Source organism: Vombatus ursinus, unplaced genomic scaffold, assembly GCF_900497805.2.
Source record: "Vombatus ursinus unplaced genomic scaffold, bare-nosed wombat genome assembly UNPS02014830.1, whole genome shotgun sequence".
NCBI classification, from domain to species: domain Eukaryota; kingdom Metazoa; phylum Chordata; class Mammalia; order Diprotodontia; family Vombatidae; genus Vombatus; species Vombatus ursinus.
This window is the reverse complement of record NW_020954608.1, coordinates 43,935,942-43,953,235: the sequence shown is the minus strand read 5'-3', so window position 1 is coordinate 43,953,235 and position 17,294 is coordinate 43,935,942. Positions and strand designations below refer to the sequence as shown.

At 39.1% G+C, this 17,294-nt stretch overlaps 1 protein-coding gene across 1 annotated transcript in view; it reads right to left on the bottom strand.

Moving 5' to 3' along the window:
* Positions 1-5,151: 5,151 nt before the first annotated feature.
* Positions 5,152-17,294, bottom strand: part of GYS2 (glycogen synthase 2) — a 59,220-nt gene continuing 47,077 nt past the window's right edge. Inside the window, exons 13-16 of the mRNA XM_027838758.1 lie at positions 15,374-15,469; positions 13,369-13,532; positions 8,574-8,654; positions 5,152-5,506 (exon numbers count right to left, since the gene is read on the bottom strand). Of these exons, the coding sequence (XP_027694559.1) occupies positions 5,291-5,506; positions 8,574-8,654; positions 13,369-13,532; positions 15,374-15,469 (557 nt within the window). The 3' untranslated portion in view covers positions 5,152-5,290. The remainder of the gene's footprint in view (positions 5,507-8,573; positions 8,655-13,368; positions 13,533-15,373; positions 15,470-17,294) is intronic.

The following is a 17,294-nucleotide window of genomic DNA, read 5'->3' as shown; positions in this document are numbered from 1 at the left end:
TTGCAAGTGTTCTGACCCAGATGAGTAAATACAGTGCTGTACACCAAATCTCTGAAAGCTGCCCACTCCTCTTCTGCTCCACTGTTGCCAGCTTGTATTGGCTCAACTTTCCCTCCAAGTTAGCAACAAACTGTTCCCTCTCAGAGAAGATCTCTAATCTGTGGACGTTTATTCTTCTGGTGGTTATTTTGCCTTGGGGCCTGTGCTCTTGTTGAGTGTAAATATTTAGCTTGGAGAGGAAAAGTCTATGACCAGTTCAGCATTCTATACCAAGCATTGCCTTGGTCACTCTCATATCCTGTCTGTCTCTTCTCCTTACAGTGACGTAGTCTATAAAATGCCGATGTTTGTTGCAAGGGTGCATCCATGAAGTTTTACTGCATTTAGGTAAACAGAACACAGTGTTAGTGATGAGAAGGTCATGAGATCCCAAGTCTTCAGTAGTAAGTGACCATTGCTGTTGCTTTTTCCAATTCCATTCCTCCCAAGGACTCCCTGCCATGTTTGATAGTCTGAGCCTACTCTAGCATTAAAGTCGCCCAGAATTATAAGCTTGTCCTCTTTTGGCACATTGATGATAAGGATCTCCAGGTCTTAATAAAATTTGTCTTTGACCTCATGAGAGTTCATCATGATGGAAGCACAGGCACTTATTAGGGTGGCATGGCATTTCCTACAAGTGGCAATCACATTGTCATGAGTCTGTCATTCATTCCTTTTGGTAGGCATACAAGCTTGTTGACTAGATCAGTTTTGATTGCAAAACCTACACCAGCTTCACTTCATGGTGCTCCCCTTCACTGTGGCCATTCCAGAAAATATGTATCCTGCTCCAATTTCAGTAAGCTGGCCTTCATTTGCCAGCCTTGTTTCCCTAAGGTCTGCTATTTGGATGTAATACCTGCTAAGTTCTCTTGCAATAAGAGCTGTTCATCTTTCAGGTCTACTGGATTTTGTGTTGTCTATAAGGGCGCACACCTTCCAAGTGCTGATGGTGAGTGGACTCATCTTTGCAGATGTTTTCATATATATTTTTGTGTTTCAACCACAGTCCTCATCTGTTGCAGTAGTGAGGTCAGGGTTGGGTAAGCAGACAATTTTTTAGGACACCTTTTCTAGCCCATTCCTCACATGAGAAGGTGAGCAGTGCAATCCTTAAAAGGCTACTCAGGGGCAGCTATGTGGTGCAGTGGATAGAGCACTGGCCCTGAAGTCAGGAGGACCTGAGTTCAATTCTGGTCTCGGACCAGACTCTTGACGCTTACTAGCTATGTGACCCTGGGCAAGTCACTTAACCCCAATTGCCTTAAAAAAAAAAAAGGCTGCTTAGACACCCAGGGGGCTGCTGAATCCCACTGCTGCTTCCAGTGAGAAGATGACCCTATGGCCTAGGTTACCTGTGTGCAGGATTGTGACTACAGCTCCCAGTGTATCCGCACCTGCGGCGTCATCACTTGCTTGTCACCACAGGACTTTGAGAAAGGTAAAATGGTATGGGTGATGTCTTTTGATTCACGTGTAAATTGGATTTAAGTTAGGCAGAGTCATCATAGTCCAGTGACAGGACAGAATCAAGACAAATGGTGATGGCTCAAGATGCAGTGGATGACCTTGGCATCTTCGATGTCTAACCAAGGTTCAAGTGCTCCACAGCACCTGCTTCAGCTGCCTTCATGGCCATTGGAACAGATTGTTCTCATCCACCCATTCTACCAGGAGAAGTCTTCACATGCATGAGGTAGACACCCCCTTAACTCACCAACTGGTTTGAGACCCCTTGGTTACCCTCAACCTAGTTTAGCCTTGTCTGCCAAAACAGTTTACCAGGGTATGGCCACTGTGCATGCTACAGCTTCTTGGAGCCATGTGTGAGAGTAAGATGGAACAGTGGACACCTAAGGTGGAAAGAAGCCCTGCAAAGGGCTCAGCAGCCTTCAAGTCAGAGGTACTAATATTCCCCGAACACACCCTACACCCTTCTTACACCCACTTCCTCCTTAGGAAGATTCTGAAGATCAGCTGGCAGGATAAGAAAGCAGACACTGAGGTCCTTTCTCCAACTAAACTGCCAAGCATTCAAACTCTACTACAGAGAGCACAACTCCAATGAGCTAGACATGTTGTGGCAATGCCAAATGTACACTTGCCTAAAAGAGTCTTTTACAGAGAATTCACACAAGGCAAGTGCTCACATGGTGGTCAGAAGAAGGATACAAGCACACTCTCAAGGTTGCTCTGAAGAACTTTGGAATTGATTATATGATGTGGGAGACATTGGCACAGGACCACCCAGCATGACCTCCCCTCATCAAAGAAGGTGCTGTGCTCTATTGGCAAAACAGAACTGAAGTAGCTCAAAAGAAACTTGAGATGTGCAAATTTAGAGATGGTCACATGGATTACTTGTGCCTGACTTGTGGTAGAACATTCCAAGGTCCTATTGGTCTGATTGGCCACAGTTAGACATACTATAATGGACATTATCTAACTTGACTCTAACATTGTGATGTCATTTTGGTCCTCTTCCAAAACAAAAGACAGTAACTGACCAACCACCTCCCAAGAATGTTGTGGTGCTGTTGGATAGAGGACTAGACCTAGAGTCAGGAAACCTGAGTTCATATCTGGTCTCAGGCACTACTACTAGCTTTGTGACCCTTCATTAAGTCACTTAACCTGTGTCAGACTGTTTCTTTATCTGTAAAATGGAGATAATAGTAGTACTTACTTCCCAGAGTTGTTGTGAGGATAAAATTATAATATTTGTAAAGCACTTTGCAAGCCCTAAAGCCCTATATAAATACTATTATTATTATTATTAATGATCAGTCTGTAAATGTGAGGTTAATGGAGTAAATCAAATAAGCCCACCCCACATAAAGTAACAACAACAACAGTAATAGTTAGCATTTATATAGCATTTTAAGGTTTTCAAAGTACTGTACATAGGGGCAGCTAGGTGGCACAGTGGATGGAGCACTGGCCTTGGACTCAGGAGGACCTGAGTTCAAATCCAGCCTCAGACACAAAACACTCATTAGTTGTGTGACCATGGGCAAGTCACTTAACCCTATTGCCTAGCCAAAAAAAACATGTGCTGTACATGAAATGCTATTGTGGTACCTCACCTTGGTAGGAATAACCTCCAATACACTGAATAAAATCAATCAAAGGTATTACAACTACATGTGAAAAGGCTTTGATCAATTTATATATTTCTGTTGAACCCTTAGATGAATTGTAGGAACATTATAAAGGAAGAGTGTTCAGGGTGGCTCAGGAAATTTGGTCACACCCCAAGGGTTTTCTAAAAAAAAAAAATAACAAACCAATGCAAAACCAGGTTAAATAGATTACTTCAAGCTGTAAATAAAGAGAGAATATTCCAGCTAAGGCCCTGAGGGGTTGCTTGGCTGGGAGCAGAGCAGTCTGGATTGCTCTTGGTCTCTTCTAGCAAGGCCTTAGGATTTTGGGCCTCCCATCTTTCCATCAGTGTTCTAACATCACCCCACCAGGGACAGCAGCATCTGGGAGCAGTGTCTTAACAGGAAAGTTAATTTTAATATTGTTAATATCAAATGCAATATTCCTTTCTCTGTTTCAGAAAGCCATCTTGACAGGAAGAGAAGCCCCTCAGTCCAAAGAATCCTAGGAATGTCATTACATTCCTGTTCCTAAGGCACTTTACTCTCAATTAAGTTGTCCTGAGCTCCACCCTGGGATTCTGGGCTCTGTTTATCCTGTAAACAGAAACTAACTTGGACTAGTCACAGCTACAGAAAGTGACTCCAAGTAACCTTGCCCCCACATTAAGGTTTGGGACAAATTGGATCACGAAGGGTAGTAACAACCAGAATGAAGCAAGTTTTCTTGTTTGGATTACCAAGGGTAACTGGTCTCACTCCTCATATGCCATACCTCACACCCTTTTTCTTCCTGAATGTTTAAAAACCTTTCTGTGATTTTCCCTTGTGAACACCCCTGTACTTAGATTCATGGCAGTGTCCCAGGCTTGTGACCCTCTTCATCAAGATTAAAGATGCCTAGCAGAGTGCTTGACATATATATAGTAGGGGGCTCAGCCTTGGTAATGGCCACAGTGGTGACAGCCACAGTTCTATCCTGTCTCCATCCCGGCCTGGGGCTGTGGGAATGATGGAGCACAAGGAAGAAGCAATGATGGCAGCAGGGTGAGGGGGTCACTGTATCATAAATCTGTTTATATCTGACAGATAATGAAGCACACATCAAAGGAGACTTCACCTCCTTTTCAACAACAAGGTTCCTGGCAGGCAAAGGAATGTGCCCACAGCTTTGCCATTTATCTTACTGTTATGTCTTCCACACTCCCAGGTATTACCATCCCACTTTCTGTTTGACTCTCCAGACTTCCACTGTCCAGCTTTACCATCCACTCTGCTGCTATCCACTGCGCCACCTAGCTGCACCCCTGAAAATTAATTCTTCAGGACCAAAGATGGGCGTTTCCTTGTAGATGATGAGCCTCTGAGTCATAACAGCTAAAAAGAGAGAGTCTTTTCTTATGTAGGGAATGACAACATTCATATATACCCTAAGTAGAGTCCAAGTTCCTTGAGAACAGGGACTGTCTCATTTTTGTATTTATGTCCCCAGTGTCCAACATAGTACCTGGCATATAGTAGGTACAATAAATGCTCATTGATTGGTTCATTCAACTGGTTATTTTCAACCATAAGTACTGGTGCACGCACTACTAGGGTCTGAATTCTTTGGGAAAAAAATGCTTTGAGTTGTCAGGAAGGCAATCACTGTGTCTTTATATTTAGCACATTATAGATGACACTTGGCTATTATTCCCAAAAATAAAAAAAAATTAAAAGAATATTTCTTAATTAAAAAAAGTATATTTTAATATTGTTGGCCTTTCCTGATAGAATGTTTTCTTTTCCAAATTTTTTAATTTACTAGCTAACCATATTTGGGTAGAGAAATTAGGGGAAATACCTAAATAAATGAAACCCAAATAAATAAAAATGATTTTACTTATTGGGTTTTATTCTGAGGATGGTAGAAATAAATTGCCACTTTTTTTTATCTCTTCTGACTTTTTCAGTAGTGACTAGTTTTCCATTATCACCAATTACAAGAAGAAAAGACACTTTCTCTAAAGTTTACTTTATTTCTATAAAGAATTTTTTTACATATATTAGCTTAGGTTCCTTAATATGTGATGATCCCTAATGACTATGATTTGAAGTTACTGTTTCACAGATGATAAACATCCATGAGTAGGCAATAGTACAGAAACTCAGTTCTTGTGTTCACCATGTTGCTTTTTCTTTTCATGAGGGACTTGACCCAGGGAAAAGGGAGACTTAATATTTATCCGGTCCTTTTCAGCTTCTTCGTCTTCATCGTATCTCTCATCCTCATCTTCTATATCACTATTTTGAGGACTGGAATGCTGAGAGCTTGTAGGTGATGGTGGCACTGATGAAGGCCTTGGAAATTTAAAACCTTTTGTCTGCCAGAAACAAACATTATAATGACTGGTTACTCTTAATTGCACAAAAATTGGGCTGTATTTTACTTAGCAAAAGTCTACTTAGTAAAATTCTCCCGTATGCATATTTAATAAATCATATGCCAATATATTTCTCCTTGTCTGCTGAGGTACCACTAATAGGCAGTTTGTTTCGACTTTAGCAGCTGATCAATAGAGTAATCAACAACTTAAAAGGTCCAGTGACTAGTAAGTACAGTGGAAAGAGTACTGGATTTGGAGTCGAAGGACCTACGTTCAAATATCAGTTCTGGTGTCTACTTAACCTAAATAAAACCAAGTAAGTTCATCTGTAAAAGGAGAGGACTGGATTAGACAGCCTCTAAGATTCCCCCTGCTCTAAATCTATGATCTTCTGTCGATCACTTCAAATTTTCTTCTGCTGATAGATCCTCTTTGTAATGAGTTAGTTATTAGCTCAGGAAAATTTTGTAGATGGAGGTTGGCAGACCTGAAGGTGACAATGATACCTTTTAAAATTAGAAGGCAAAACTAGGGACGACCTGAATCCACTTACTTCTTTTGGCAAAAGCATCTCTGTTTAGCCCTTTTAAATAGAACTGTCCTTCTACTTTCCCTGCCCCTTTTGCCCTTGGAATAGGTGGGGGGTAGGGTGGAGAAACACCTGTTATATCAGTTGTGGCTACACGGAAGAATAGGGTTTACTTACCATGGTTGTTTAAACATTAAATCCCCCAGGTTCAGTAATTATTTTTATTGAAATAAGGGTTACTGTGGTTTCATTTTAACATATTTAGGTCTTTTAAATCAGCATCCAATCAAAATGGAGATTATTTGCCTTTTTCAATAGCTTCTTAATGAAGTTTTGTGAGACAACAAAGTTGTTCAGTCATTTCAGTTGTGTCTGACTTTTTGCGACCGCAGATTTGGGGCTTTTTGTTTGTTTGGTTTTTGGCTAGGCAATGGGGTTAAGTGACTTGCCCAGGGTCACACAACTAGTAAGTGTTATGTGTCAGAGGTCATATTTGAACTCAGGTCCTCCTGAATCCAGGGCCAGTGCTCTATCCACTGCGCCATCTAGCGGCCCCCTGGGTTGTTGTTTTTTTTTTTTTTTTGGCAAAGATAATGGAGTAGTTTGCCATTTCCTTCTCCAGTTCATTTTACAGATGAGGAAACTGAGGCAATCAAGGTCAAGTGACTTATCCCACACAGCTAGTAAGTGTCTGAAGCCAGATTTGAACTCAGGAAATGAGTCTTCCTGACTCCAGGTCCAGCACTCTAGTTACTGTTCCATCTAGCTGCCCCCAGACAAGTAAGTACACACAGACTATATTGATGAAAGCAAAAATAATTCTTTATGAATTTTTGGAATCTTATAAGTCATTATTATTTTCCTTCTCCTCCTTCCAAAAAAATTTGAGATGGCAGAGTAATTTTTTTAAATGTTGGGGTCAAAGTCTGCCCTCTGATCCCCATTTCAGCTTTCTTTGGGAATATATCACCTATTGTTATAATGGAATTTAATAGGAAACATGCTTCTGTATTCAAATGCTATGTGCTGCTTGGCTGGGGAAATTTTTTAAAATGGCATGAAAGAACTGGACTATGGAGCCTACTGTACAATAGAAATTTCAAAGCTATGACACTGGCACCTGAAATCTGTTGTTGAGCCATAAACACAGCAAGTGAAGCTGGGTCATGTTATACCCACCAAGGGGTACAGAGTTAGTCCCTTGAGGAAAGAAATGTATGCCATCTGCTGGACAGTTGTACAACTGCAGGCATCAGCAAAGGCCCCAAGGTGAGCTGGGGCAGTGAGACTGAGTTTTGCAATTCACAAAGCCGAACAGCAAGGCTCAGAATGGAGCAAAAGGAAGAAAAAAGAAGGGGGAACAGTGGCAGGTGGCAGGTGATCAGAACTGCTGAGAGCGAACTAGGTGTGGACCCAGATAAAGGGGTCCTGGAGCACTTGGAACAAGCCTTGGACCTTGCCCTGGCTGGAACCCCACCCAAAACAGTAATGTAAACCACAACCACAGTACAAGCCTCCTGGAAAGAGATTCTAACTGGGGGGAAATTTCTTGATTCTATATGGGCTCAGATGTGAGTCCTTTATGTGTTCATTAATCTGTTCATGAAATTTTTGGTTTGCACATTTAGAACCTGAGATTTTATAAAAAGAAACTTTTAGCTAAATTTTTCTTCTTTTTTTCCCTTTTAAGATTATTTATTTTTAACATTCTTTTAAAACATATTTGAGTTCCAAATGCCCTCCCTCCCTCTTCCTGACCCACGGAGAAGGCAAGCAATACAATATCATTCGTATATGTGAAATCATGCAGTACATATTTCCTCATTAGCCATATCTCAAAAAAGCTAGAAAAATAAAGAAAACAAGAAAATTATACTTCAATTTGTACTCAGAATTCTTCGGTTCTCTCTCTGGAATTAGACAGCATTTTTTTTTTCATCACAAATCCTTTGGAATTATCTTGGACCATTGAAGAGGGGAGGGAGCTAACCAGCCTTCAGCTACATTGGCCCCTAGATTCCAGTGATGGACTTATTCTGATTCCCAGGAAATTCACCTTCAACCAGTCCTGCCCTGTGCATTCCTACCAGAGACCAATCATAGCTAACATTTTAATTCTTCTCTACCTGGAGCAGACATGCTTGTCATCTAGAGGTTTCAAACACAAGTTTTTCCCCAGCTTGTTCAGAGAAAATGAGAGGACCATCTATGTACCCGGTGAGGGACATTAATCAGCATTAATCAGCAAAGGATACAAAGGAGTATCCTTTCCCCTCACCAAGGCCAAATCCTCTACTCCTATCCTTGATTCCATCCAGTTCTGTTTTCTTACCCACATAGTCATCCGTCTTAATATTCATTCTTTTCCTATCTGCTTTGATTTGAATGTGGAAAAGTGCGTATATTGATTTTGTCAGTAACTAAATGCTACTAATAGAGTTTCCTGTGAAAAAGAAGTTTACATACATATAAGTACATATATAAATAATTTTAGCAATATATAATAAATTTTATATATATAAAATTTTTTCTTACCTTTGGTGGTGGTGAAGATTCAGCATGAAATTTATCTGGAAAAGCTCTGCTCAGTGTCAGGTGTCTGGCATGCATATAGTACTACAGTAGAAAAACAATTTTACATGTTTTTAAATATATATAATTTTATACGTTCTTCATATGTTTCTGAGTTTTGAAACATTTTCTAAATAAACAATCATTCTTCTTTCACACCTATGAGACTTGTGGCACTGCAAACAGTACAAATTTGCTCAGGTGCTGCCTTCCTTAAACCAGCAAAGGTAGTACACCACCCTGTTTTATCTAATAAAATAATGCAAGATCTGAGTTGTCCACCAGATGGCTCTCTTCCTGGGCCAAGAGTCCAAGTTTTTGTCAGTCTTTCTGGAACATCAGTCTTGATAAAAGCCTAAGTTATTACCCAGCTTAGCCAGCTTCCCCCATGGTATCAAGCAGTAGTACTGGCCAGTTTCAGAATTTAGTTATTGGATGAAATTGGATATATCACTCAAAATGTAAAACCATGTAATCTGTGCTTCATACTAGGAATTCCGTAACTTTTTCAACCCCCTTCTTCATTTTCAGTCAGCTTTCCTGTACCTCTATTTAATATGAAAGTAAAGAAATTCTAGTATTTACCATGCATATACACATAAGAAATAAAATGGATTAATTAGTTTTAATAGTATGACATAGTTATTTACCCTAATTCTTCATACTCCTTGAAAAACTTCTCATACCCCCTGGTAGTATACATACCCCAGGTTGAGAACCATGGTCTAAAATAAGTTCTATAGCTCTTATCTCATTCCTGGACTCATTTTTGTTGGTTCACAACTCCACCCACATTCACTAGACCTAGATTTATATATCATATTGTGATCATAGAATTTATTTAATGAAAAAAGGAAAGGAAATGGATCACATTCTCCTTCATGGAGCCATTCATCTGTAGCCACCTAATAAACCTCCTCCCACTTATCCTACCAGATCTTTGGAAGTGGTTGGAGAAATTTCTGAATCACCTATATCTGTAGTTCTTGTAAAGGAATAAGGAAAAGGGTACATATTTGTGTGTCCAGGAATAGTCTTCCTTCTCAGCCCTCCGTCCCAATTAAACTTAATTTCTGGGAATTTCAGTGTTCAAGGTCTTCTCATCATAGTTACTCCTTTTTCCCCCTGCTCCAAGGCCATAACCTTCACAGAGCTTATCTCTGACAGTCTCATTCACTAACCAATATAGTGATTGATAGATCACAATCTGTTCTACTTATGAAAGCCCTGTAGTCCCAATGCAAAAGTGTTGTTTTCAAGGTTAGAGGAAAGAAAAAGAAGCAACCAAACCTATATGCTCATAGATAGGTCTTGTGACTTTCTATCCTATCATGTGGCTTTCTATTTATTGCAGCTGTGCATTCCCCAAAACTCCCAGGGAGGGACAATGGGCAATCTCCCTCCTGTGTATTGCAAGATCATCACAAATCACTTTGCCAGTCTTCACCCAAGGCTCAGAGAAAGATAAATCAAACAGATAGAAGTTAAGGCCTGGGCACAATTTACAAAATAAGGAAGAAAAAAATGAGGGGAACTACTATCCTCAACCTGATTTTGACCAGTTCAATGCCAAATTGAGAGAAATACAAATGAAAGGAACCTTGAAGCAGAGTGTCTACTAAGTCTTATCATGATAGAAAAGATTAGTCTACTATGTGTTTCAAATGTTGGGAAAGCCAATTTCAAAGTGTTCAGAAAAAGGCAAGATCCAATGGCCTAAATTTCTGCTGAAGTCACTCTAAGAGCAAAAAGGGGGAACTATTTAAATCAATCAATCAGCAAGCATTTATTAAATGCTATGCCAGCTGCTGGGGCTGCAAAAAGAAAAATTAAAGAGTCCCTGCACTCAGGGAACTTAAAGATTGGTGTGGCTCAGTAGAGATCTCATTTATCAGCTCAAAATTTTAAAAGATCTTTTTGGAAGATAGAAGCAAAGGCAGGCCACAGGAAAAGACCAAGGGGGCAGCTAAGTGGCGCAGTGGATAGAGCACCAGCCCTGGATTCAGGTGGACCTGAGTTCAAATCCAACCTCAGATACATAACACTTACTAGTTGTGTGACCCTGGGCAAGTCACTTAACCCCATTGCCTAGCAAAAAAAAAAAAAAAAAAGACCAAGAAAGAGTAGTATCATCCTCTGTAAGTGTAGTGGCAGGATTACCAAACTGCCCAGAAAGAGCTAAAACCGGCAATGCATGCTAAAGATAGCAAAAAGGAATTTTTTAAGGTTATGTTGGAGGCAAGAGAAAGAACCAAAAGGGACAGGGCAACTACTCAGGGTAGAGCAAAGTAAGTGAGATGTGAAGGCAGAACTACTCAACTCTTACTTTGCTTCTGTTTTCTCCATAAAGGGATAATTCAAGAAAGCTATCATAATCTCCCCATCTTCTTTTCTCTAGGATAAACATCCCCAATTCTTTTAACATGATATGAACTAAAAGCCTTGCACCATCTTGGTTGCCCTTCTTTAAATGCTCTCTTGTTTATCATTGTCCTTCCTAAATTGAAGCACCCAGAACTGTATGTGATACCCCAATTATGGACTGACCAGGGTAGAGTATAGTGTGACCATCGGCTACTTATTCCTGGAAAAGATGTTTTTCTTAATGTGAAATTGCATTAAGCTTTTTGATGGCTGTCTTACACTATTGACTTGTATTGAGAAACCTGTTCTGCTACTTGCTGGACATCTTCACCTGAATGACCTGTAAGCATCTCATTTCAACATGTCCAAAATATAACATTTTATATTTCTCTTTAAACCTATCTCTTCTAAAAACTTCCTGTTTCTGTTGACGATACCACCATACTTAAAGTTGCCCAGGTTTGTAATCTTAAGTGTCATCCCTAACACTTTGTTCTCCCTCAAATCTCATAAGTAATCAATTGCCAAGTCTTATCTACATTTACTCTTCAATGTCTAATTTCTGTTCTAATCTATTCCCTCCTTTACACTAACACAGCTTCTATCCTAGTTCAGGTCCTCATCACCTCTCATGTGGACTACTGTGACTATGTCCTCATTGATCTCCCTCCCCTCTAACCTCTCTAACCTATTCTACAAACAGCTATCACATTTTTTTTAGGCAATTGAGGTTAAGTGACTTGCCCAAAGGTAAGTGTCAATTGTTTGGTGTGAGGCCGAATTTGAATTCAGGTCCTCCTGGCTTCAGGGCAGGTGCTCTATCCACTGTGCCACCTATCTGTCCCTAACGTTGATATTTTTAAAAGACAAATCTGACCAGGTCACCTCTGACCCCACTCAAAAAATTTCAATGATTTTATATTGCTACCTGAGTTTTTTAAAAAATTGTCAAATTTAAAAAAATGACTGGAAAATTACCAAAAAAAATTAGAAAGGACTTAAAGAAAATTATTAAAAAACTACTACATTCAATATTATGCCAACAAAAATGAGTACTTAAAGAATGAATATTTACCAAAAAAAAAGTCCAACTTTATTTTTAAGACGGAGACATACCAAATAATTCAAACTCAGAAGGAACATTGAGAAAGCCATAAATGAATTCCAAAAGAAAAAAAAGATCCCATGCATCTGGACAAATGAGGCATTGTTACATCAAATTTGGAAGCCACTGACCTAAGTTTTGATCACTTCTATGCATGGTTCAGGTAGACCAAAGAAAGAGGTCATGAGAGTTGAGGAATCAAGATGCCAAGGTGTTCAAAGGAAGGCAGTGAACAGGGGTCAGAGTAGAAAAAAATACTATGAGCCAAGTACTGAATTTAATTGGGATGACAGAGACTTACTGACACCTGGAGGTCCAAAGATGACAGCAACAAAGATCTGGGCAGAATGGAGTGAATTTTTTTTTTTTTGGCTAGGCAATGGGGTTAAGTGACTTGCCCAAAGTCATACAGCTAGTAAGTGTTATGTGTCTGAGGCCAGATTTTAACTCAGGTCCTCCTGAATCTAGGGCCAGTGCTCTATCCACTGCGCAACCTAGCTGTCCCAAATGGAGTGAATTTTAAAAGAAATGAAATGACTGCTGAGTTGTGCTGACAGAGGAAGAGACCGAAAGTGGCAATGTTGAAGAAGGAGTACCCAAACTCCCTCTCAGAGACCTATGTGTCAGGACATCTCAGAAAGGGAGCAGGATCCTTAGAGAGAGTGCCAAGAGATAGTTTGTCTTCAGGGAAAAGTTAGGTTTCAGAGAAAGACAGAAAGAATGTGAAAGGAAGAGATCTAGGGTGAAGGAGAGCTTGTTAACAATAAAGGAGGATTCCAGTGGAAAGGAAGGGTAGAGAAGGATGTGAACTAGGGAAAATTATGTTAGCTGTGCAGTAAGGATGGCAGCCAGCATGTGCCTCCTTCACTACCATCAATGCAGATTCCTAACAGACCCACACTGATCCCATGTTCATTTTTTTTTTTTTGGTGAGGCAATTGGGGTTGAGTGACTTGCCCAGAGTCACACAGCTAGTGAGTGTTATGTGTCTAAGGCTAGATTTGAACTCAGATCCTCCTGACTCCCAGGCCGATGCTCTATCCACTTTGCCACCTAGCTGCCCCTCTCATGTTCATTCGTGATATCTCATGAGGCACAGGTCACCTGATGAGGTGGCACAATGGGGACAGTGTGGTCTAACATGGAGGTAGAACTTGGGACTCTGACAGGCAGTAACTTAGGAACCAGGTGAGAGAGTGGGTTGGTCAGGGGGCTGGCCCTATACCATTTCTGCACCTGGGGAAAGGCCTTGACAGCCTAAATCTAGTTCAAACTCCAATGTTCACTTACCCTGCCTAAGTATTTCCAGTCCAGCAGATCAGAAAGTCTTTCAGTTCTGTTCCTCTGGATAATTCTCTGGCGACGAGACTGTTTGCAAAATCCATAGAGAAACTGAGTCAGCTGATTACAGGACTCATCTGGTGAGCAGAACCTCCTATCAACAATGTAAATACCTGAAGGGCATAAAAGCCAAAACACTCGTAAAATTTCAGTTTTTTCTGACATAAGTTTTCTTTCTGCTTTCCTTCCTATTGCTCTTTTTCCTTCTTCCCCTTATGCCCTTTTTATATTATTCTCTTCTTTCCTTCTTACCTTAGATTACCACCTGTTTTCCTCCTTGCCTATAACCCACCCCTTTCCCCATGATCCTTTACTTTCTCTGTGACCTCCTTCTAACTAGCTACACTTGGTTAAAAGTAAAGGGTGGGAGTCTTGGAGTACCACACTAGTACAGCAGAATATGCGTGACAATAGTATTACAGTCATAAAATGTTAAAGGAAAAAGCCATACACATGGCTGTGTATGGTCAGAGCCTGAATGTTATTTTCTAGCTTTATTTGCTGCTAGGTCATTTAGATGTGGCCTGTTTGTTTTGTTTTGTTTTGTTTTTGTTTTTGTACACATTGGTTTTATTCTTTTTTTAAAAGTCATTTTGGCATGATATCATACCAAGAGTATTTCTACTGATGGTGAGTTAATATAATTCTTGCACCTCATCTTATAGTATCTTCTGATGTTAAGAGAAACATGTAACCAAACCTGCATAATTGTACAGTTGTCATATAGGTCTATTTCACTGTTGGTGAGGTGCCCATTTGACGGGTAAACACATTTAAATAACACATAGGTGACTATAATAGGGTAGTAGTGGTAACCCAATTTAGTATGAGCTAACAAGAAAGTAAACTGATCTTGTTTAGATTATTTATTCTTTAGAGCAGGAGTTCTTAATTTGGGGTCCATGAACTTGTGTTCAAGAATGTTTTGATGAGTATTTCAATATAAATGGTTTCTTGGCAATCTCATATATTCTATTTTATACGCTTAAAAACATTATTCTAAGAAAAGGTGGCAGGTCATAGGCTTCACTAGTCTACTAAAAGGGCCCATGATACACAAAAGGTTAAGAACCTCTGCCTTAGAGACTCCCTCCTGGGGAAAAAGAAAAAAGAAAAAGAAAAGGTCTACAAGCCTCATAGGAAATCTATTTAAAGGCCAAATCATGGGTAAAGTCAGTTTTGGTTTCTTGGGGGTTTTTTAGGTAGAAATGATAAATGCTTATCAATTTACTCACCCCCACACTTTGGTTATTATAATACTTATCCTGGACAGTAGAGGGCAAAATAGATACACAGAAAGCAAAGGAACTGATACATGAACCGAAGGACCATAGGATTTAGAGCTAGAAGCTACCTCAGAGATCGTCTGGCCTTCTTCATTTTACTGAAGAGACTAAGTCCCAGGAAGCCTCACTGTTTTCCTGAAGCTTACCAAAGCAGTAAGTGGTAGCACCAGGATTCCAACCCACATCCTCTGGCTCCAAATTCAATAATCTTTCTACTACATTGCTCTGCCTATCTTAGTGATAATGACCTGTTTGGGATATTGGGACATATCATTAAGGTTTATAACCTTATCTTACCTACAGCCACAGATTTGAATCTAACTTTCATTTAAACCAAGAATGTAAATATTAATTAAATGTATTGTTAATTCTATAGAATCAGATACAAGACAAAAAACAAGCCAGTGTTATAGACTGTGTATGTGTATATGTGGAGAGACGGACACACAGAAACAGAGACAGACACAAACACAGACAGAGAGAGACAAAGAGATTGAGAGAGATGATAGAGATGCATATATGGATAAATGGATGGAAAGATAGACAAGTAGGTAGGTAGATATATAGATAGATAGATAGATAGATAGTGATCTCATCACATATGTGCATGTGTGTGCATACATTTAATCCATCTTGTTCAAGGTTTAGTTGAATGATAAAAATCTTACCGTAAGCAGCTGGGTCAGTTACATGTTCTTGCATGAAACAACCAAAGCCAGAGAGGTTTGTTGTCACACTAGGAATGCCCATCACAGTGCATTCAGCTGTCAATAGACAGGGAGAAAGGTTCTACTTTATACTTAGAACAGAATTATCCTGTGGAGGAAATAGGCCATAGTTTCCATCTATCTAGCGACAAAAAATTTCTGGTCCAGGTAGGAAAGGTGGTTGACATTTTCCTTCACATAGAGTATATTTGCTTACTTATATAGGCCTTATCCTAAATTTGTGAAGTAGGCAAAGAATATCTTTAACACTCCCTGTTTCTGTCCCTTGCTGCCACCCTTTCCCACTCCATAGGCACCAATGGACTCAAGTTCTTTCCCTTTTCTCCCAATCAAAGCCAGAAAAAAAGTTTAATAATTTTTTTGCATTTAAACTGTAAAATATTCATAAGACTTAAAGTGTTACCCTATCTCTGAAATAGCCTTCTCCAGCTCATTTTACAGGTGAGGAAACTAAGGCAAACAGCGTTTAGTGACTTGCCCAGGGTCACACAGCTAATAAATGTCTGTGATCAAATTTGAACTAGGTTTCTCCTGACTCTAGGGCTGGCTCTTTACACTGCACTACCTAGTTGCCTTAATTTTGTTTTGCCTTCATGCAAATAAATGGAGGTCTGTTTCAGAGACATTATATAAATTGCATTGTGCTACACTGATTTTCTACCTAAATGTAATTAACCAAGATTAAAGAAAAAATTCTATCTTATACTTTACCAAACTTAACAGCTTCACTCTATTCTTTATATTGCTATTCTATATATTCTGAGCTCAAATGACATTCAGATTTACCAAACAAGCTGAGGCTTTCTACAATCTTCTTTGATGGTAAAGATGAAAATGGTTAAAACTTTGATTTCCATGAAAATACAAATTTTACTTTTCAGAGATAGGGTAACACTTTAAGTCTTATGAATATTTTACAGTTTAAATGCAAAAAAATTATTAAACTTTTTTTCTGGCTTTGATTGGGAGAAAAGGGAAAGAACTTGAGTCCATTGGTGCCTATGGAGTGGGAAAGTTGCAAACAACTCCAGGATCTTTGCCAAGAAAACCTCAAATGGGGTCACAGAAAACTGGACAGGACTGACACAACTCAACAACGAAACAGAGTTGTTGAACCATTTTTTTTTTTTTTTACTAGCTGTAGGTATGTCTTGCAATTTTAAGAATAGGAACTGTTCATGTGACAGGCTCATAGAAAAATATACATTTCAACTAAGGCAGGAGTCATAATGGTTCCCTGGCTTATAAGAGAATTTAAATTTCTTAGGGTCTTAGGTTTTTAGGAAAATGTACTTCCATTCAGATTTTAAAAAAAAAGGGGGAGATGGTTGAACTTTAGGTACTAAGATTAGTTAGTTGATGTTTCTGACTTTCCTGGGAGAGATTACACAGCAGTTATCAATAAATTAGGGATTTTGAAACATATATAGCTACTTCATGAAAGAAAAAAATGTGGCCAATACAATTCAATACCATTTATTAATTATTTAATGTGTGTATGTATTAATGTGCATATATATATACATATATATATATACTGACACATATATAGATATATTTTCTGTCTACATGGTCTACAAAATATTAGATGATACATTCACTAAAATCAGGCTTTTGTTTTTATTATATATTCCTAAGCATAACACAGAATAAGGCTAAAATAGCCTATACATGCAAAATAAATGATAATAAAATTAGTTTAAATATATGTTCACATTCATGCGCTCAGGCCATCAGAATATATTATTTAAAGGATAGCTTCTAATCAGTTACATTTTTCCTTCATATTCAGTGGTTGATCTTGAGAAATATTAGGGATACTATGATAAATGAAAAAGCAGAATACATTAGCAGATATATT